Source organism: Liolophura sinensis, chromosome 13 (genome assembly GCF_032854445.1).
Source record: "Liolophura sinensis isolate JHLJ2023 chromosome 13, CUHK_Ljap_v2, whole genome shotgun sequence".
Lineage (NCBI taxonomy): Eukaryota > Metazoa > Mollusca > Polyplacophora > Chitonida > Chitonidae > Liolophura > Liolophura sinensis.
In genome coordinates, this window is record NC_088307.1 from 23,628,279 (window position 1) to 23,652,303 (window position 24,025).

The following is a 24,025-nucleotide window of genomic DNA, read 5'->3' on the forward strand; positions in this document are numbered from 1 at the left end:
ACAAAACTACATTGTTTGGATTGGCCAGTTTCAGGGCTTCACACAAAGTAAAATTTTATCAATCTGAATAGAATAATGCCTTCAGAATATGCCTGAATGACCACCTTGCTAGTATGTGAGAAGATCGAAGAATTACAGTAAAATTGTGCCCACCTTGGTAACATCTTGATAGAAGAAGCGCCTGTCGATATCAGGTGTGAGGAGGTAGATTGGGGCACTGCCAGCCAAACTTCCTGTGATCAGATTAGGGTACTTGAATCGCATCCAGGCACTAAGCATACCCCCATAGCTGAAACATAGAGATTTGATTTTTTTTTGATTGGTGTTTTACGCCGTACTCAAGAATATTTCACTTATACGACGGCGGCCTGCATTATTGTGGGTGGAAACCGGGCACAGCCTGGGGGAAACCCACGACCATCCGCAGGTTGCTGGCAGACCTTCCCACTTACGGCCGGAGAGAAAGCCAGTGAAACATAGAGAGGAATGATGACTTCAAATGACAATCAAATTAGCCTACACTGTTTCTTTCTGTCTGTTTCCTTCTGCTTGTGCATTAATGAAACATTTGGCGATATTGTGCTTTTGTCTCCTCGAACATGTCAAATTAGGCATTGCTAATTGATACCATGGTTACACTGCTGATGCACTGCATTGCCATGTCAATGACACCAAGCATGACACTCCACCCAGTGTCTGATTCTGTCTACCATAATAAACTACGATGATCTTCGACCAGTGATGCATTGGACAAGTGGTGCAAATCAAACGAACAAGCCAAGTGCCTCGCACAGAACAGTCTGAAACATGCCTGCTGTGATCCACTCACGGCCAACTGGTGAGTCATGTGACCATTAAGGTGATAAAGATTGTCAAAGGATACAGTAATCCCTTAGTTTTCAGTTATTCATTTATTTCATTGGTGTTTCACGCCGTACTCAAGAATATTTCACTTATACGTTGACATCCAGCATTATTGTGGGGCAAAAACCAGGCAAAACCTGGGGTGAAACCCACGACCATCTGCATCTGCACTTGAACTCACAGCGTCATCACTGATGATAGGTTCCTGGGCCATTGTGCCGTGCTGGCGTGGTAACCCGTTCGGCCATGGTGGTGTGGCCCCGTTAGTTTAAGGTGTGTGGCATGTGCGTGTGTACACAGGACAAGTAATGTACATGTACAAGGATACCTGATGCTTAATGCTTTACAAGCATAACATGGTAAATGACTTGTAACCAATAATGATGAAGGAAGAGGGGAGTCTTGAGGATGAACTGTGATTTTTGAACTATAAAAAATTTAGGCACATTTTTAATTTGATTTTGGAGGCAAAACTACCTTGGTTGGTTTGTCCAGTTTTAAAGCTTCACAGAAAGTATAATTTTATCAGTCAACACAGAAATATGCCTGAATAAACACTTCGCAAACATGTAAAAAGGTTGAAGAATTACAGTGCATTCACCATAACATGGGCATCTGAAAATAACCTCACAAAAATTTATTTTGAGTAGACAAACACTTAATGGAGAAAAAATTGAGGAACTGGGTGTTTGTGATTATTTTCTAATGAAATGCAGTAAATCCTGATTTTGATCATCAAATCATTCAGTTTTCTATCCTTTACATTAAAGTAACATAAAAAGATGAAACAATAAAACCAAAATATATTGTTAATATAGTCTTCAATAGTGAGCTAGACACAAAATTCTATTCTACGCTCACCTTCCACCGAATGCAATGACTGGACTGTATGTAGCGTTCAGTTCCTGCTTTATATGGGTCAATAAGATCGCATAGTCCGCCAATGCCTGCTCAATCGTCAACAATCCGATTTTGTCCAGGTCAAAACTCTGACTCCCAAATGGCAGGGATTTCCCATAATACCTCTGCAAAACAAGAAAAAAGTCAACGTGTTTTTTACAGATGCAGGGATTGAATTTGTCAGTAATACTGGGATTTGAACTCAAGATGTCAGCTGAATCTGAACCCCAACCCAATTCTGCAAATACCAGAGAATTGCTCCAATTCATTCAGTACAGAGAGTATTATGCCTTTCTCAATTTTAGCAGGTCAAGAAGCCCTTGAAGTGCAGACAGTATTGTGCCTTTCTCAATTCTAGCAGGTCCCGAAGCCCTTGGAGTGCCGATAGTATCTAACTCTAACTCAATTGTGAGATAGTTCCACTTCCAGGTCAGCCAACACCTATTTCAACTTTTGCGGTTCCAGAAATTCTTTGAGTGCAGACATTATCTCACTAATGTACATGTAATTTCAGTTCCTTTCAGTGCAGACATCTCATTTTCTTTGATTTATTGATTTATTTATTTATTTATTTGATTGGTGTTTTACACCTTAATCAAGAATATTTCACTTATACGACGGTGGCCAGAATTATTGTGGGAAAAAAACAAACAGAGCTTGGGGGATACCCACAACCATCTGCAGGTTGCTGCAAGACCTTCCCACTTGCGACTGGAGAGGAAGCCAGCAGGAGCTGGACTTGAACTCACAGTGACTGCATTGGTGAGAGGCTCCTGGGTCTACGCTGTGCTAGCCTGCTAACCAACTAAGCCATGAAGGCCCTGCCCCCACATTGGTGAGAGGCTCCTAGGGTCATTACGCTGGGGCTAGCGTGCTAACCAACTGAGCCAAGGAGGCCCCCGCCTACATTGGTGAGAGGCACCTGGGTCATTAAGATGGTCTAGCGTGCTAACCATCTGAGCCACAGAGGCCACGAGACCACATTGGTAAGAGGCTCCTGTGTCATTATGCTGGGCTAGCGTGCTGCCCAACTGAGCCACAGAGGCCCCCCACCTACATTGGTGAGAGGCTCCTGGGTCATCACGCTGGGCTAGGGTGCTAACCAACTGAGCCACAGAGGCCCCCCTGCCTACATTGGTGAGAGGCACCTGGGTCATTAGGCTGGTCTAGCGTGCTAAACAACTGAGCCACAGGGGCCCCGTCCCCACATTGGTAAGAGGCTCCTGGGTCATTACGCTGGGCTAGGGTGCTAACCAACTGAGCCACGGAGGCCCCGTCCCCACATTGGTGAGAGGCTCCTGGGTCATTAGGCTGGTCTAGCGTGCTAAACAACTGAGCCACAGGGGCCCCGAGCCCACATTGGTAAGAGGCTCCTGGGTCATTACGCTGGGCTAGCGTGCTGACCAACTGAGGCCACAGAGGCCCCCAATCCTACATTGGTGAGCGGCTCCTGGGTCATTACGCTGGGCTAGCATGCTAACCAACTGAGCCATGGAGGCCCCGCCCCCACATTGGTGAAAGGCTCCTGGGTCATTACGCTGGGCTAGCATGCTAACCAATTCAGCCACTGAGGCCCCCCACCTACATTGGTAAGAGGCTCCTGGGTCATTACGCTGGTCTAGCGTGCTGACCAACTGAGCCACGGAGGCCTCACAGCCCACATTGATGAGAGGCTCCTGGGTCATTACGCTGGGCTAGCATGCTAACCAACTGAGCCACAGAGGCCCCACGCCTACACTGTTGAGAGGCTCCTGGGTCATTAAGCTGGGCTAGCATGCTGACCAACTGAGCCACAGACGCCCCCCACCTACATTGGTGAGAGGCCACCTGGTTCATTACACGGGGCGAGCGTGCTAACCAACTGAGCCAAGGACGCTTCGCACGTACATTGGTGAGAGGCGCCTGGTTCATTACACTGGGCTAGCGTGTTAACCAACTTAGCCACGGAGGCCCCGCGCCTACATTGGTGAAAGGCTCCTGGGTCTTTACGCTAGTCTAGCATGCTAACCAACTGAGCCAAGGAGGCCCCGAGCCCACATTGGTAAGAGGCTCCTGGGTCATTACGCTGGCTAGCGTGCTGACCAACTGAGCCACAGAGGCCCCCCACCAACATTAGTACGAGGCTCCTGGTCATTATGCTGTTCTAGCGTGCTAACCAACTGAGCCACAGAGGCCCCCAGCCCACATTGGTGAGAGGCTCCTGGTTCATTACGCTGGGCTAGGGTGCTAACCAACTGAGCCACAGAGGCCCCCCCGCCTACATTGGTGAGAGGCTCCTAAGTCATTACGCTAGTCTAGCGTGCTAACCAACTGAGCTCATTCTGCTTGATTCAGAAATACATGTAATTCCAGTTAATTGACTTTAATATGCTCCCTTTAATACTCAATTCTGGCCTTCCCAGAAGTTCTTTGAATGCAGACATGCAGACTTTGCTCAGTTTTAATGTCGTTCCAGTTGTTTTGAGCACAGACATTAGTATGCACCATTATAACTAAGCTCTGTCAATCCAAGACATTCTTTCAGTGCAAGCATTATTTATGCATCTGTACACTCCATTCTGGCCATTCCCAAGTTCTTCCATTGATACAATGTACATGTAGCCTACTTATTTGTAAATCTGTAAAATGCATTCATATTTTCCAGGTTATTTCTAGTACCCTTCTCCAGGTTAGTTAATACCTTCACTTGTGCATGTGTACATACCAGAGCTTCTGTTAGATTACCCAAAGTTTTACAGCAGATAAATCCAAGCAAAAGGCCTAACTGAAGTGTACCACTTAGATGTGCTATGCACACCCTTAAAATATTTTTAAAAATAAGTACTACCGCAAGCTTTTATGCAGCTCTGAAGGTGCATTACATGTATATGTACTGAACTTGAAGTGAAATACAGTATTCAAAGGCTACTGTTTCTTTGTTTGTTTACAAGTTGTTGTTTTCAGCATTCCATCCACGCTGCATGCTGATCAACTCAAGCAGATATTTACAGAGCAGGTGGACTGAAAGAAGCAAGTCAATTTTATCAAATCATACGCACTATTCCCTTGGGGAATGTTTGATTGATTTATTCCTTAATGTATTCATCTTATCAAAGTTTTTTCATAGACTTGAAAGTGTATCACCATAGGGTGGGGGTGGGAATGCAGACACCCAAGATAAACCTTCCAATCATACTCTGCTTGGTTGACCATGTTCCCAGCTCAGCTTACACAATAACCGCTCTGGTACATAATCATACCATCGCTAACCTGAACTCGGTCATATCAAAGTGTTTTATATCTGCGTGCGACGAAAACTGCATGGTTTCTCATGACCTTAAAGTAATTCTGAATTCTTATCACCTTATTATGAGGGAAGAGTAAACACTATAATGTCAAAATTTACACAAATGTCACAGAGGCATCCACTCAGACAGGATTACAACTTGGCAAGTTGCCATAATAATGATTTTCAAATCGTGACTTCGTTGCAAGGGTGAACTGGAAAAAAAAAATTAAGATCACCATTTTTTATTTTTACACCAGTGACTTTAGGGGTTAAGTCTGTTCAAACACAAATCAAAGTTGTTTATCACTCTCTACTTAGTTTGAATCTAAATATTCCATGAATGCTTGATTTATTTGTTTATTTGTTTAGTGTTTTACGGCATACTCAAGAATATTTCACTTATATGACGGCAACCAGCATTATGGTGGGAGGAAACCGGGCAGAGCTTAGGGGAAACTCACGACCATCCGCAGGTTTCTGAGAGACCTTCCCACGTGAATGCTTGATACAATACTTCATAGCATGTAGTGTTGAACATCCAGATAGCCAGTTTCAAAAAAACTTCTTTATTGTGCTTATTAAGTTGAGCCATTTATGGGAAAAAAATATAGGGTCGGTCGTTAGGTAGTGCTTTTTATTTCATTGTGTTTAACGTGAAAGGGATTGTAAAAAAACTAACATTGCATGAGAGGTAAATAAAATGAAGAAGTCCAATAAAAACTTTGAGGCAGGGCTGTTTCTATGCTTATATTCTTATTGAATTTATTTTATTTATTTATTTACTGGATTGGAGTTTTACGCTGTACTCAAGAATATTTCACTTATACAACGGCAGCCAGCATTATGGTGGGAGGAGACCAGGCAGAGACCGGGGGGAAACCCACAACTATCCACAGGTTGCTGGCAGACCTTCCCTCGAATGGACAGGAGGAAAGCCAGCATGATATTTGAATTTATTGCTTCGTAGCATAGTGTGGACTACATACAAAGTATTCCAATTCTTCAACCTTCTTGCATGTTTACAAGCTGTTTATACAAGCACATTCTGAAGGCATTACTCTCTGTAGACCGATAAAATTATCCTCTTTGTGAAGGCGTGAAATTGGCCAACCCACCCAATGTAGTTCTGTCTCCAAAATCAAATTAAAAATGTTCACAAATTGCACTGAAAGTTACTCTTTCATACGTGAAAAGGTTTAGGAATTAGGGTAAGCGTTCATTCCATCACAGCATGTACCAATTTTTGCTTCATGTTTCTCCGGCCGTAAGTGGGAAGGTCTGCAGCAACCTGTGGATGGTTGTGGGTTTCCCCCAGGCTCTGCCTGGTTTCCACCCACCATAATGCTGGCCGCCGTCGTATAAGTGAAATATTCTTGAGTACGGCGTAAAACACCAATCAAAAAAAATAAATAAAAAATAAAAATAAAATCATGTTTCTAACCCAGTGATTGCAGGATCAAATGATTTCCAATAGCTAGTAAAATCTGAGACAGAACATCATGTACTAAGTGTTTTTTATTGCGCTGTTTATAACAATTTAACACTGTAAATCCATCCCAGTTCCTACAAATTCCCTGCAGAAAACCCTGCCATTGGTATACAGCTGTGGATTCATTCCCCAGACCTCTTCTTAAGCCTGCCACCATCCATAATACATCCCATGTTTATTTGATATATTCTTTTTTCTTCTCTTATTCTGCTCTTAAGGATTTTTTTTCTCTCTCAATGTGTGCAAAGAGTCCACAGCTGTACTCAGAAGATTCTGCAGGCTTTAATATTCAAAGTACCGGACAAACTTTCACAGACCAGCGGCCTCGGAAGATCCAACAGCCGTCAAGCCTGTGGCCTCCTGTATACTTGGTGCCTGGATCGTCTAATAGCATTGCCAGACATGTTAAATATAAAGAGTCTATATACAGCGCATGTGTGTCATGCAATCTCTACACGCAGGTGTCAACATGTATTTTCCCTAAAAATCTGACCGGTAGAAAAAGTGTATGTTCAGAAGCCAATAAAGACAATAAAATATTGTTTTTATTTTTTTGAGCTGAAACTATAGAACATATTCAATCTTCAAAAAAAAAAAAAAAAAAAAAAACCTCACAAGACCTTTATAAGATCAATTAATACATTTAAAAATCTATGAATAAAATTTATTTAAATCATACATAAACTTTATATACAGTCATGCATTAGATCTAATACAGTATATATATATTCTACTTTTCATTACTTATATATATATATATATATATATATATATATATATATATATATATGCACATTAAGGGCAATATTGACACAACACCTGAAGCAACTCAGACTGTGCAAATCAATAGTGTTCAATCTAGCTAGTAAACAGTGCACCCACCTACGTGTACATGTAACGCCATAAACACGAGGGCGTGCAACCCTGATTTTATACCTACCATGCAAATTTCTCTTTATAAACACCATTTGCAAATAAGATAACAGACTGAAGTTGTCATACGGACTTGCATATCTGTGAACTCACACTTTTTTGATGGGAATCTTGCACTTTTTAATTGAAAACCACGTTCTCACAATCAGTGTATTAAATCTCATGTTTTTTTTTTTACACACAAATGTTTCATAATATTGTTTTATGATGTTTTCATCTACATGACAAAATATGTGTACACTTGCCAGCAATAAAATACACAAAACCATTTTCTCCCCCTACACACCAAACCGGCAAGTTTCTCCAGTTGAAATGGACTGTTTTACGAAGCACTTGCAAATTGCGCCTGACGTAACTAAACTTCTATGACAACGTACCGTATATTGAGTGAGTGAGTGACTGCTTAGGGTTTAATGTTGTAATTAACAATTTTTCAGTTATTTGATGATAGAGTCTTTAATGTGCCTCCTTGCTGCAGGAAAGGTTTCCACTGCTCTTTCATCTAGTGCTGCTTCAATGAGGCGCCTTACCAAAGGCAAGTAAGCCACCCCAACCAAGCCATTATACTGATACGGGTCAACCAGCCTTTGCACTATCCCCTAATGGTGAACGCCAAACAAGGAAGCTACTTCTTAAATGTGACTTGACCCAGGCTTGACCCTGGATCTACGCCTTTCGATGTGAACGCTCTACCAACAGAGACATCGGGGCTGGTCACCATATATTGAAGAGATACATGTACATCATCATGGTAAATGTCCTTGTTGTAGTGTTACTACACCTTTGTAAGATGGCCGCCCTAGACATCTTGTGTGTTTGTGGTCATGTATTCTCCTCCAATGTGGGACTCACCTCATCGTTCATTAATACAGCTTGTAAATCCATTAAAACATCGAATGGTGGAGAATTAATCAGCTTAGACATGCATGGGAAGTTGTTATTGTTGGAGATGGTGAGCAAATTGGCAATTGAACACAACTTTAATTACAGCAAAAAATGATTAACTTCATTAAAATCTGAAAGGTGTGCATTCCAATTAGCAAACCATCAATTAGTATTTGGCTTAAGAAAACTTTAAAGCCAAAGAAAACACTAACGTGAATGATGTCAACTGACAGACCATAAAATGCTGTTGAGGAAAGCTTGTTAGATTTAATTATTAGAATTTTCGCCAACCTAATAAAATGCATTAGAAACTTTGGATTAACTTTTCTGACGGTATTGGGACCAGTGACGTCACATCAGGTTTTTGCCATACACAAACTGCTAAATTTCATCTTTCAATGGGCATATACATATGGAGCCAAGAATGCGTTCACCAAATAGACCGTGAAACGAAGTACTTCAAGAAAAATATATGGACATGATCTCAATGATGCCTCTGGGTCCCAACAGACTACCGTAGAAAAAGCCTAAAAAAATTTTTAAAAAATGAATAAATCACACTACTTTTCTGGGCAGTGTTAATATGTCTTCTGCCTGATATAATCTAATCTCAGTTTTCTCTACCTTTAAGCTTGATTTGTTTTCTAAAATGCAGAGCTACATGTTTACACCCATGAACCTGTAATGTCATGACAACAAAATTGTACCATATATCAGGTAGTTACATTGCACAGAAAGCAATGGCCTATCAGAATGGTCTTATCAAAGTTGGACAGTATTTGAAGCCATTATAGCAGGAAAACCAATGACTAATCAAAATCAAGGAAATTGGTAAATATGCAAATCCTACATGTATGTGCACACAGATCTGGCTGGTTTTCATACTTGACCTGAGATAGCACAAAAGTTACCCTTACTGGCACACAAAGTGTTATCCGAACTGGACAATATTTTGAGCAGTCTATGCATGGAAACCAAAGTCTGACAGATGGACAGACGGATAAACAGACCCGAATCAAAATCCCTGGCTCCCCTTTCTGAAAGTGTGGGATAATAATTCAAGCCTTGTTCTCTTGGAAGTGATAAAGTGATCAATAAATTTTGATAATCATCTGTGAAGTCAATAACATTGATCAGAATCCACATTAACATGAACATGTAAAGAAATTAAAAAAGGATGTTATTTTCCATTCAGGCACCAATATTGTGTAAGATAGAAACTCAAACTCTTTATACTTCGGACAAATTCTGAACTGTTTATTCAAAAGCTTTAAAAACACACACTCAAGAGCTCTAGGAGCATCTACCAAAATATCTGAACTTGACAATCGTTCACAAAAATATAAAACAAAGCTTTCTTTCTGAACATATGAACATTCATTCATTTATATAAAGTTACTCCTAAACCTTCCACCAGATACAGTCGTGCATGAGTGCTCATGCACTCACTGAGACAGCTAGCTGCAATGCAGCACATGGGCTTAAAAGCATTACACAAACCAAAGCAATCTGTACTTATACAAAACATACACGTACAAAACCTTCCAAAAACATTCATAATCTAACTAAATAACTTAATTATCGCCTACCGGTATGTATTTAAACAAAGAACATATTGTTATGAATCAAAGTAACACATTTCCTAGAAACAGAACAAAATGCCATTATCATTTGGGCCACGTAGAAATCGGTCTGCAGAGTATGAATTGCACTAAGCGGAAAATGAGCTATAGCCAAGCACAAATTCAGCTAACCAAGCAGAAACTGAGCTGACTGAGCAGAAACTGAGATGACCAAGCAGAAACTGAGCTGACCAAGCAGAAATTGAGCTGACCGAGCAGAAACTGAGCTGACTGAACAGAAACTGAGCTGATCAAATAGACATTGCACTTGTCAAGCAGAAATTGCACTTGCAAAGCTAAAATTGGGTTACATGACCCAGCAAAAATTGAGGTAAGTAGAAAATTGGCCTGCCAAGTAGAAAGTGAGGATACCAAGGAAATATTAAGCTGACCAAATAGAAATTACTTGAGCTGGCCAATGAAACATTGACTTTTTTTTGGTCCTGTGGTCACAGCACTTGTATAAAATTTATTACACATCAAGCTCGGATTGCGTTAATACCATAATGCATCTTTTTAATGTCAGCTGATTTGGATTAATGAAAGTACTTGTACATTATTAAACGTACTAATGAAAAAATTTTCAGAAACTATTGCCACTTTTAACCAGCACTGTTTAACCACCTCCAATTTACAAGTTGAAGCATCCCCCTCCTCCCCCCCCCCCCCCAATACAATTCTGGCTGTTTCTCCATATTTAATTGGCCTTCATCTTGGTCTCTGAAAGAGTTTATCTAATTATTAAAAATTGGTAAAAACAATGCTGCTAATGTATTGAAACAAAAACAATTTGCACCACTGTCGCACAATTAAAACGCATCAACTTGGCAAAACACCTAGACAAACTTTAACTGTGTTTAAATTTACCACAAGACAAGTAAGCACCGGCATTAACAATACAAAACAATTGTAAGACAGATAAAAATGTAAAAAGTACATAATGGACCACTGTTCAACATTGGCAAGCTGTATGCAAAGTTTGATTCATCGACACTTCTCAGCCTACAAACAAACATCGACTGCACCTAAACGTGCATGTATATTTATTTATAAATATAGATTTGGAGAAGTATATTTATCCCTAGAAACTGTTACTGCCTATTATCTACTACTACCATAAATGTGGGAATTTTTTTTACGTTTATTACATCTTTGTTTTACACGTTTTCACAGAGAATGTGTAAGTAATCTTGTCAGGCTTGTGGCTACATTTGAAAATTGCTTTAAAAATTTACTTTGTTACAATTGCAACTTGTGTAATGTCAATATCTGTCAGAGTCAGTAAATTAAGGCCTAACTCACAACTGTGCTCCTTTCTGTTAAAATCTTTATATGCCAGTTTTTATCAAGTTTTATGACAGCTAGAATAAAGTTTTATGACAGCTAGAATAAAGTTTTATGACAGCTAGAATAAAGTGTTATGCCAGTTAGAAGCTAGAATAAAGCTTTGTAACAGTTAAAATAAAGTTTTATGACTGCCAGAACAAAGTTTTATTAGAGCTACAATAAAGTTTATGACTTCAGCTGATTGTAACAATGATGTTGACACATGTAAACACATACATGTACATGTATGTTGCCATGGTAGTCACGATCAGCTTACGATTGCATTGTGCAAGAGGCTCCTGGAAATAATAAAGCTTTTTTTCTTAATGTAGGCATGCAAAGTTTTTTTTACAGATTTTTAACTTATTTTACTTAATAGGAGTTTAACACTGTACTCTGATTGATTTAAAGTTTGACCAATGCTGAAATAAAGTTTTATAAATGGTAACAAACATCTATACAGGCTGGCATAAATTAATAACCATTCTCTCAATGAAAGCACAATCTTCTATTTCATAATACATGCTTACTAAATTTGTAAAATAAGCTTCCTTGAGAGTGACAGGAGCCTAGTGCCATGTCAAAATTCTAGATGCTTTATCACTACACTGAATGAACATTTAAAGTGGGGTTTCTGACTTTTTGTGAACTAATTTTCAAATTAAAGTACTCTTTATCTTGAAAAATCTCATATAAATACTTTTGCTACAGAAGAATATTTTACAAAACACGTCCACACAAAAGATCATTTATTAAACACATGAAAGACAATATAGTTGACAGTCACTACAAAAGTGTCCCAGTTTTCAATAACTGTAACAGTTTTCAAATTCTTATCCCCGGGAATGCAATGGAAAGCGTATCAGCACTCTATAAAGTGTGGTATATCTATAGCTTTTGGAGCCACATTCCTCTGTCTTATTTACACTTAACAGAGCCAATCACACGATGAGCCATTCCAATAACATGGTGGTGTTAGAGTTCAAAACTCAGTGAGGCCATCATTAAGAAAATTCTCAGATGGTCAAACCTGACTGACCCTCCAAAACAAACATGACCTTCTTAAAACGCGTACTGGGATTTTTTCTCTCAGTGTCAATTTCCTTGAATCCTTATCTTTTTATTAGCCAAAATGAGAAGAGAAATCCACAAGAAATTACCACATCTTTTTGTTAAGGTCAGGTTTTGCCCAACAAGAAATTTTTTAACCATGGTCTGAACATGCTGAAAGGACTTGTTATTTCACAGGTCTTGGCATCCATCTCTGTTTTTAACAAATATCTACAAATTCAAATATTGTTCAATAATGATATGTACAGGATGCTCTGTTGTTCTTCAAAAATGTTTTGATGCAGACCAATCCCATTTTCTAAAGAACGAACTAGTTTCTGTACACTTCTCATTTATAAATGTATAATACTGATCTCAGACTGGGGAAGGTCACCTTATACACATTGTACACTACAAAAATATACTCTAAAAGTGAAAAAATAGCCTAATGAAAACATCACAGTAAGCAGGTAGTGTTGAATATTTTTCAGGTAAGAAAAAATTGTAAAAACATTGGAATATTTTACTTCTGGTCCCAATCAATTATTGTATAAGGGAATGCAACCTTGAGCTCTAAATGTGACCATGACACACCATAAACCCACTCAAACACTAAGATTTGATTTCTAGTGCACAAAAAAGCAATTTTTCCAATAAAAATATTTATCTCTGTTACATTGTGCCCATCAACAACTGAAACACACCGGTTAATTGCAGGCTTGCACCTCGATTTCTTTCCTAAATTATTTAGGGCTCTGAGCCAGTTAAAATGCATGACGAATTTAACTTCTTGACTTTTATCAAAAACCTACATGCAGAAAGATTTCATGCCCTAAGCAATGACATCTGGTTAAAAAAACATCAACATGTCAAAGTATTGTTTTGTTTCAAAGAATCTACAGATGAACATATCAAAAAATTACATGATTACATGGAACAACATGTGACCAATGTACTTACGACTTGTCCATGAGAATTACACGTACCACTGACTCACATTAGCATAATAACTTGAATAATTTTTCACATGTTCACAACTCAATTAATGAATTGATATACTTGACTCGATTCAAAATTCTCATTCACACTTCAAATTTATTTATTTATTTGACTCGTATTTTACACTGCACTAAAGACTACAAGTATTTCACTTATGCAATGGCCGCCAGCATTATGGTGGTAGGAAACCAGCCAGAGCCCGGGAGAAACCCCCGACCATCCATAGGTTGCTGGTAGACCTTCCCATGTACATCCAGACATGAAGCCAGCATGAGCTGGACTTGAACTCACAGCCACTGCATTGGTGAGAGGCTCCTAGGTCATTGCGCACTTCAAATTTAACTGAAATTTCTATATTCTTCCATTTTATACAAAAATTTACACATTTCCTTACAATTATGAAATAGATAATTTCAAGAACATGTAAACAGACTTGTGCACAATAAATGCCATGAACTGCTGGGTTTATGTTGATTGGAGTTTTACCAGTTACTGAAGAATATTTCTCTAAAAATGATGGCTAATATGGGAAAATGACTCATTCCCTTAAACTTATTTCACAGCATATGACCTAATTAATGAGAGGTGCAAAACGATCCTACAAACCATATCAATGACTTGACATACTTTTGTAGGGTATTACTTAACAGTCCTGCAACCTTCAATACTCCAATTCCTCAAAATTTTCGCACAAAAAAGAGCAACTTTCCATGTAACTTATGAACGTTTTGAATTTTATGTTGGAGACAACTGATTGGATTGGCCAGTTTAGGGCTTCACAAAATGTATAATTTTATCAGTTCAGATAGAACAATGCCCTCATGAATATGCTTGAATAAACAACGTGGAAACATGTGAAAAGGTTTAAGAATCACAGTAATTTGTAGTTAGAAAAAAAAGTTGGAGAAAGGGAACAAAATCAAGACAGGAGAAATCATTTTGAAAAGTATACCTCACATAGAAAAGGAATTGTGATTAACATTTTTTTGACAGCTAGGTCACATGATAAAGTGGGACTTTTTCTACCTTTAGAGATAAAAGAGTTCTAACTTGAATCTCCCCTTGATGTTGTACAGAGGTGCATGATGCTGCAAAAGTGTAGAAGCAGAGCTCCATGAAAACAGTTAAAACACAATATCATAGTTGTCCCTACTTATCCCTTGTTCAAAAGGAAAGGTTTTGTTCCCACATTAAGATTCACTGGTTTTTATTGGTCTGTCTCTAGGAGGGCTTTGTCACTGATTGGCTGACAAGATTCCTCGGGCAAGTTGGGCTGTGACTGACTTCATGTACATACTGAACACTACATCATCAATGAAATGTCATGGAAATTGACAGAATCGTGAAATATTCTGGATTCATTTTCTTAATATTTCTACAACTATTATATACTGTAAATCTTTAATCTTTTCAAGTACTAAAGCACTTTTATTAGTGGTTAATTTATGCATACAATTATTAAGAAAATGAGGATAAAGATACAAGCTTCACAAAACTGCACAAATTATTTCTCTATTCCCTCAGAATGTTCCAAAATATTGGTTGCTGAGGCAGTTATAAAAGGTTGAAGAACTGTGGTAAGCTAATAGTACAGTCCCTTGAAATATGGTAGTAACATATACAGGCATAAATTGATCTATAGTGTATTATAATATTTGTATACAATGTTAACATACATGTCTATATTCAGACAGACATGTATTAAATGTAGTTAATATCAGACAGCAAGCCTGTATATAAATATGGTGATAAATTTCACAGACTGACAACAATGGTATCATCATAATTTATTGAATGTCAATTTATTGAATCGCATGTTAGAATTCCATGCAATTTGACAGCAAAACTAATGGGATTGAAAGAATGGGGTCAAGGGCATCTGTCGTCAAGGACAGCTACTTTCTTCCGACATAAATTAGACATTGTGAACAGTTAAAACAGCCAATCACAATAAACCACTGGGCTCAAGCACTACCCACATCCTAAGGAAACTTTATTAAGTATTAAGAAAACGTTCATCGCTGGGAATTAATAACAAAAAAGTCAATCTGACAAATAGTCCAGACAATCATGTAAAAATGGCTGGCATCCTGAAGACTAAAAAAAACCAAAACAAAAAAACAGGTACATAACTTTTTTACACCAAAGTGTAGTTTTGCAGACGGCACAACATCCTGCCAAATTTCCAAGACAGGGGAGACAACTAGGTTTTCTCAACAACAAGATGTACACCGTAAAGCTGGGCAATGGCTAGAGTTATCACAGATAAACCAATCAGATATCACACAGGAACGGGAGGAGGGGGGCCTTGTCGACATGGCAAACGGCACTTACAAGCACAGCGACAGAGAACCTGGCAGAAAAAACGACGCAAACCGATCATGAATTCTCTAGAGAATATCATGTAAACGATGAACTTGTACCAGGCGTTGCCAATAGCAACCCAGAGGGTGTAGAAATGTAGCCTCTGCATGACAGGGCTCAGGTTCGGGGTAGGGAAGACATGCTGATGAATCTGAACTGAGCACCATGGGATCCAGGTCACGACGAAGATTAGCGAGTTTAGTGCGTTTACGCGATAATTCTGCGGCCGCATGGCCTTGTCCACTAACACTTTCTCACAAACCAGTTTGGTTTTGTTGTATGCCTTGGTGAAGAGGTAAGCATTCGTCGCGACCAGGGTGAGCACCGCTGGAAGAGTTATCAACAATCCTGACGTCACAAAGTATGCTGTGTTCGACTGAGACGCAAACACGCACAGAAACGTTGCCTTCACAAAGTATGTTCGTTCGTTCAGAGCAAAAAGAGGTGGACCACAGAAGCTGAGGGCCGCAACCCAGACTAATGCTACCCAGCATGCACTGCGCACAGGCGACATCAGGGTCTCGTGGCGTTCAGGCTTACGAATTGCGAAGTAATGGTCTACATTAATCCACATCATCGAATAAAGGGAGACAATCCAGCACATGGCCGCAAGATAGGCCTGCGTGTTACAGAATGTTTCGTCCTTGTACACCCATTTGCCGTAGAGAGATGAGAATATAGCGAATGGCGTTATCACCAACCCAATCAACAAGTCCGAGAACACTACAGATGTGAAGAAGTACTTGTTGATATTCTTGAAAGCATCCGTCCAGCCAACCACAAACAGCATAAGGACATTGAATGTCAAAATCAGAAGGGTTTCCAGACATATGATGAATGTCTCAAAGGTGAAATGGATCGACATGGCGATCAGAATATGATGTAACAGTCACGCAGAGTTCTTCAAGAAAACCTTTGATACCTAAAAACCTCCGAGTTCGAGAATCACTTGGTAAAATACGTGCGTGCCTACGCAGCCTCCACCAGGTCTTGAACTACCGCCAGCTTGATTCCAGTTTACAGTTTTGGACATGTGTACCCCATTAAATGGCATTACAACAGCATCTTTTTTTCCACAACGGGTATCACACTTCCTATGGATTTTTACATGTACACATCCATAAACAATTTTTCATCCTCTCTAATCACGTGTCTCAAATCCGGAACACTTCACAGTCCTGAAATGGCTGTCTGATATCTCCTTGGCCGTACAAATTGTCTCAACATTTCACCAAACAAAAAAATAACAAAAAAATAAAAATGAAATAAAAGAAAATAAATAATGATACAGTTCATGGGAGATATTTACCTCTCACACTGTCAACAGGACAAAAACTGATCTAAAATCAAATGCCTTCCCACTGTTAGTTCACATTTTGATTGAACATTTTTCACTCATATCCATGTCAAATAAAGCCTGTTTTCTGTTTCACTTTTGTATTTCCCGTCTCAGCCCCTATATCTTTTTCCTTGAAAAATATCTGATATGTGTAAATTCGACAGTTTAGAACCTCACTTCTACACCACAAAACCTCACAAAGCACACATGTTCTTACAAGTAAGTGTGGGTTTGGGCACAGGTAACTTTCACCAGGTGACTTTTGTATATAGTTACAACAAGATGTCCATTAAATCAGTAAAGATATTTAGACAAAATATTCCAATAATCCATTAATCCATTAATAATCCATTTCCTGGGTCGTGTTGCAGCTCCATTACTTAACGCTGAACAGAAGAACCTTGGCCCGTTGATTGTACTGCTGTATCAAACTGCTATTTGGTAATAAACTCAAGAACCTTGGCCCGTTGATTGTACTGCTGTATCAAACTGCTATTTGGTAATAAACTCAAGAACCTTGGCCCGTTGATTGTACTGCTGTATCAAACTGCTATTTGGTAATAAACTCAAGAACCTTGGCCCGTTGATTGTACTGCTGGATCAAACTGCTATTTGGTAATAAACTCTAGAGTCTTGGCCCGTTGACTGTCACTGCTAGTTCTGAACTGCTCTTTGGTAATAAACTCAAGAATCTTGGCCTGTTGACTGTCACTGCTAGTTCTGTACTGCTCTTTGGTAATAGACTCAAGAATCTTGGCCTGTTGACTTCTACTGTTCACATTACACTTCCTATCTGCCCGTGAAATGCGGAATCTGGGCCCGATGACTGTTACTGTTCACATTAAACTTCCTATCTGGCTGTAAAATGTAGAATCTGGGAACAGCATGAACTGCTATATACACGTACATATACTTCCAATCCAAAATCTCAAGTCTAAACCCATCTCACTGTTTCCAGCTGTGTAGAGCTTGCAGCCAACTGGTCAACTACATTTATACAAGGCAGTCCAGTGACTCCAGACGGGTGTCCTGAAGTCGTCAATTTCTCCAGCTTTTAAGCTTGTTCCCTGGGGGGTAGGTCCCGGGCCTTAATCCAACGTTAGCACCAGTCTCTGTGTCAATACTTCCATTTATGACATTAACGGCAGCCAAGAGACGACCTCACATTTTGCTGGCCGTTCGTTCCGGCAAACCGGTTTCATTTTATAGTGGAAAACTCGGCCTAAATTCTTTTTATAGGTTCTTGGAAAAAATGGCCAGTTACAGATTGAGTTCTCCGAGAAATGAGACAGGCCTTCGTTTTAATATATTCCCGAGAGATTGGTTTTCCTTGCCTGTTAGTGAAACTGATGAGGGGATCCACTTTTCTTAAGGCCAGGCTCAGATGTTTACAGCACAGCAAAGTGTTAATTCCCGCGCAATAACAGGTCTTTCACATTCCTGCAAAGAAATGGTGAGATAAATCCTGCGTTACAATGTCTAAATTATGCATATAATTTTTCATAAGTGACATTTTAAATCTGCAAATGCATTTCGACTTGACACTCTAGAGATCTAGTCAAATGAAGAAAGAACTGATAATTTTACACCAGCAAAAAATTAGCTGCAATCTGATACCTTTTAAATTCTGAATACAAAAGCTTGTTTTCACCTTTTAACAAAATTCATGTTTAATTCATATTTCACTTCCTGAGATACATCGTTTCATATCTACTTTGCACAGCTTAAGTAACAATTTGCGGCGGTTTTAAATAACCCACAACTTCTGCTGTTGCTGAATTGAATTTCTATGTCGTTCATAAGCTGTGTGCATGCAGTACTGCATGCCTAGTATGTTGTTAAACAACAATCAAATAAATAAATAAATACTGTGTCTCTCCATATGTGTTATTAAACATACTAGAGAAGATGGAAGCTTCAATGCTTCTCTCGCTTAAATGTACAAATAGATCCCAGTTTATCATTGCAACCAAAAGCCACTCATTGTGGCCTCCTGGTTACGACCTTGGGGAATAACACCGAATGTATTCCACTACCACCTTTCTCATTACAACCAAAGGCCACGCATTGTGGCCTCCTGGTTGAGGCCTTGGGGAATAACACCAAATGTATTCCACTACCACCTTCTCATTACAACCAAAGGCCACGCATTGTGGCCTCCTGGTTGAGATCTTGGGGAACAATGCCAGACATATTCCACTACAACCTTTCTCATTACAACCAAAGGCCATGCATTGTGGCCTCCTGGTTGAGACCTTGTGGAACAATGCCAGACGTATTCCACTACCACCTTCTCATTACAACCAAAGGCCACGCATTGTGGCCTCCTGGTTGAGATCTTGGGGAACAATGCCAGACGTATTCCACTACCACCTTTCTCATTACAACCAAAGGCCATGCATTGTGGCCTCCTGGTTGAGACCTTGGGGAATAACACCAGACATATTCCACTACCACCTTCTCATTACAACCAAAGGCCATGCATTGTGGCCTCCTGGGTGACATATTCGCCTACCACCTTCTGATTAAAAATGACTTTGAAGTATATCACGACTGTCTCGTGATGGAAAATATGCTAATTTAACACTACTTCGGTCTACATGGCAAAATGGTGAACTATGAACAGATGCCCTTTCGGGTGGTAAAAAAACTTTGAACAACAACATCTTGGTTATCCTACATTACAAAAAATAAAAATGATGTTTTTTGAACTTAAAATGTGATTCTTTATCGATACATATATTTCGGTACATTTTGTCTAGTGTTATCATTTCTTAATTGCTAGGCAGCTTGTTATCATCTGGCATGCTGGCTTCCTCTCCAGCCGTAAGTGGGAAGGTCTACCACCAACCTGCGGAAGGTCGTGGGTTTTCCCTGGGTTCGGCCCAGTTTCCACCCACCATAATGCTGGCCGCCGATGTATAAATGAAATATTCTTGAGTACGGCGTAAAACACCAATCAAATAAATAATAAATAAATTATTATTATCTGGTTAATATTAATTACTATGACAGGTTATTACCATGTAATCAACACTTGAGTAAAGGCACAAAAAACACAATTAATGCTCTTGAAACTCTAGAATGAATGATCACATCTTCAAGCCACATCAGCAATATTTCAGCCACATTGTGGGGAGAAAAGTGAATGGTTTTGGGTATATGATAATGAGAAGACCTAAAAAAACAAAAAAACAAAAAAAACAGACATACATTTTTATAAAAACCACCGAAAATAACCCGAACGTCAGTTAAATATTGAAATCCATAATATTTTTACACCATATGATGTAGAAAACTGCATGAAATGCTGCAACATTTATTCTGATACTAAACATGTAAACTAGGATGGACGCCAAAGTATCACTGAATTCCCGTAACAACAAAAATAAAACAGCAAAAACTGGCAATATTCAGTGTGGTTCAGCCACACACTGAAGTCATACGCATCATTAAACGAGTTAGCTGAATTCAGAGTTGCAAGGGTTGTGAAAAATTTAACAGCTATAGTCATCCAGGGCATCCTGGAGCATAAAACCCTTAAATCTATCTAGCTGCGTAAAAAAGAAAAGAACAAGAGCTTGAATAATGCAATTGCTTTCTTTCAGCATTTGATTTATATTGATCGATATTACCCTGTGATTCCCATGTCATTAATTGTTGTGGCATAAACGCTTAACTTCTACTCAACATCCAAGGAAATTTAAGAAAAAAAATCAGTTAAACGACAGAACTCCTCAGTCCTGTGTAATTAGATATCCTGCATGAGAGAACCTGAATGTGGAGCAACTCGCCTCTATTCCAACTACTGTAATTCTTCAATCTCTTCACAAGTTTATTCAACTGATAAAATTACACTTTTGATGAAGCCCTGAAATTGGCCAATAAAAAAGGAGTATAAATTACACTAAAAGTTGCTGTTTCACATGTGAAAAAGTTGAGGAAAGAGGGTAGTAAGGTGTATAAAACATCCCTGAAGGAAAGTATTGCCAATTCACGGTACAAATCAAGGTGAGTTACTGTAAATCTTAAAATTTTCAACCACTGAGGCACTTTTTCCAGTGGAATTTAGGCAAACAATTATTATGAAACCCCACGGTTCTCTTAGAGTGTTTCAAAATATCGGTTGCAGAGAGACTGTTGAAAAGTTGAAGAAGTAGGGTATACCATCAAGATAACACAGATCGTACTAATTTTTATATTGATAGATCCAAAATGGCCAAAAGGCACATTAATAAGTTACAATGAACATCTCTGCCTACCTTAAGGTCAAAATTAAAATATTGTTTGACTGATGTTACAAGCCCTTTATAACAAAAGAGGGTAGGCAGGTAGGGTTTTTTTCTGATACATGTGAAATGAGAGTGACACAATTGTGGATGTCAACAGAAAAAGGGGCTTTGTTGGGGATTCCATGATAACGTAGGTTTAGAACAAAAATCTTCCATTGTGATCATGTTTCAGCGGATATTAGGGCGTAAGGTCTCAATTTGTCACTGTGATTATACCATTCCATGACTGAATTAATTTAATTCACAAAAAAATAGACTAGGGGATTTACGTCTGTGGGCCACGCGTAAAACCACAGCTATCGCTTGGGTGACTTGTTCTTGGAGGTACAGGCCTGTCCAAGTTTTGTCAGTGTTTGCACACATTTTGCGCCACTCATAACCAGAGTCACACAATTCTCAAGATTAGGTCTGTTTTAACTGTATATCAGGTCGAAATGAATTGAAACAAGAAGAATTCTACTCTGTCGTTGAAAGACGCTGACAGCTGCGATGTTTACAAAATTTCCTTGAGCATCTTCCAATGATTATCTCACTAAATGAGTAATTAATTTGAAATCTCGACTCCCTATGGAAACACACGGACACTGAACATCAGTTCAGTAAAATATACCATTCCCCCCCAAAAATGGCAACTCTATTTTACTGGTATCCAAATGGATACGGGTGAAAACACTTCACAGGTATTTCGATCTTCGGATATGGGTTGCAAATACCCGTTGAAGCGCTATAAGGTTCAACAGCAGGAGAGGAAATTGTTAGCCAAAAAAATCGGCTGTGAATTTTTAATATTGGGTAAGGTCTAGTTCATAGCCGAGAAGCTATCCGTGATAAAACATGCATTTGGGAATAGAGGCTTTGCCGACTTTCTCAGTCATTTACCGCACCTGTAACTTCATATGATTTTTTCACAAACTAATCCCTGCATTCTTCCGTAATTACAGTCTGTGAGTTAAGTAATCCAGTCAACAACATTACACATGTCCATCACATGCACCTGGTCTTCATTATTTAACACTGAAATAGACAAAGCACTTCACCTGAGAAAAATACAAAACACCTGAGCTCATGGGGCTTATAATAGAGTAGACAAATAGCTGCTCACTTTGGACCTTCTGGAAATCAAGGTAACAAGAAACTTGGCATTAACTGTGTTTACAAGACTAACCACACATGCAAACTGTGGGGGGGGGGGGGGGTTTGAGGGGATGGGGTAAGGTATTAATATTGGGGATTATTTGGCTATGCTGGATCTAGACGCAAACACGACAAAGGTTTAACCATGTTTACTGGGAACAAGTCCTGCTCTGTGTCACATGCCTTAAGCTGTTGTATCATATTATGCAACAAAATCCATGTATGTGTTTGCAAGCTTTAATAACTACACATACAAGCAGTAGGGGTGGGGGGGGGGGGGGTGGAAGCGTTAATTGGCTTGCAATAACTGGCTTGGCTATTTGGCCAAAGCTTTGGTAAGGTACCATAACATGTACATTGCAGTATAGAGTACTAAACTATGGAGACCCTACAACTACCCTTATACCTCAACCTTTTTGCATATGAAAGAGCAATGTTCAGTACAACCTCTGCACATATTTAATTTGATTTTGGAGACAAATCTACATCGGTTAGATTAGCCAGATTCAGGGTTTCACAAAAAGTATGATTTTATCTGCCAACACTGAATAATGCCCACAGAACATGCTTGACTAAACACCTTGCCGACATGCGAAAAGGTTGAAGAATTACAGTAGCACAGTCACGACAAATGTGATAATTGACAAATGGTTGCACATATATATTACAAGGGAAATCCGGCCTCTTGACAATTAATTTACCTCAGTCAGCGTTTTATTCCAAATGTTCATGTATGGTTAAAAATTAGTAGAGCACACGTACCCCTAGCAGTATGGCTACAAGCTCAAATCCATTTTTGGCTTAACTAAGGTTGTGGATTGAAGTTCTGAGGGTTTTTATTGGGTGTTAGCTAGACAAAGGGTGTGCAGGGCTTTCATTATCCCAGGCATCCTGGTTTCCAGCATCCTTTTACATACATCTAAGTGCAATAATCAAAACAAAAAATAAAAAAATAAATAGATAAATGAATAAAAACAAACAAACAAACAGTATACACAGAAGAACAACTAGGTCTGGCCAAGAGGTTGTCAGGGATTGTTCGAGATGACCCACTGGGCTCAGTGTTTGGTTTCCTCTCTCCTGCATAATGCTGTGTGCCATTGTATCAGTGAATATTCTTCAGAAGGAGCTAAAACACCAACTAAATAAATGAATAAATAAATAAATTAATCTGCCGTGACTTTTAAACAACCTAATCTGATGAGTTATCATAATGAGAGAGATAGAAAAAATAGGACTCCAGGCCGCAAAACAGATATTTGCATACTAACCCTCAACCAAAATCAACGTTCCAGGTCAGTAATGGCAAAGACACTGATCCTGACTTCAAACATGTCATGGCAGTCAAATGGCATGGCAGTCAAATGGCATGGCAGTCAAATGGCATGGCAATCAAATGGCATGGCAATCAAATGGCATGGCCATACCTACATATTCCAGAGCAACAAGGTCCAGTATGGTTTATATGGCATTACAGCCTTATGAATGTTAACGAAAGGTAGAAAAGGAGTATATGGCAATATGGCCCCATGTAGATCTACGCACAGAATTTACCAAATA

General features: G+C 39.2%; 2 protein-coding genes across 2 annotated transcripts in view; both read right to left on the reverse strand.

Annotated features, from left to right (window-relative positions):
- LOC135480210 (dipeptidyl peptidase 2-like) overlaps positions 1 to 24,025 on the reverse strand; it is a 79,517-nt gene that overhangs the window by 11,193 nt on the left and 44,299 nt on the right. The window contains exons 3-4 of the mRNA XM_064759983.1: positions 1,726 to 1,889; positions 154 to 289 (exon numbers count right to left, since the gene is read on the reverse strand). Coding sequence (XP_064616053.1) covers positions 154 to 289; positions 1,726 to 1,889 — 300 coding nt within the window. The remainder of the gene's footprint in view (positions 1 to 153; positions 290 to 1,725; positions 1,890 to 24,025) is intronic.
- Positions 14,858 to 16,565, reverse strand: LOC135480279 (histamine H2 receptor-like). The gene has a single exon (XM_064760076.1). The coding sequence runs from the start codon at positions 16,563 to 16,565 to the stop codon at positions 15,618 to 15,620; it is 948 nt and encodes a 315-aa protein (XP_064616146.1). The 3' UTR covers positions 14,858 to 15,617.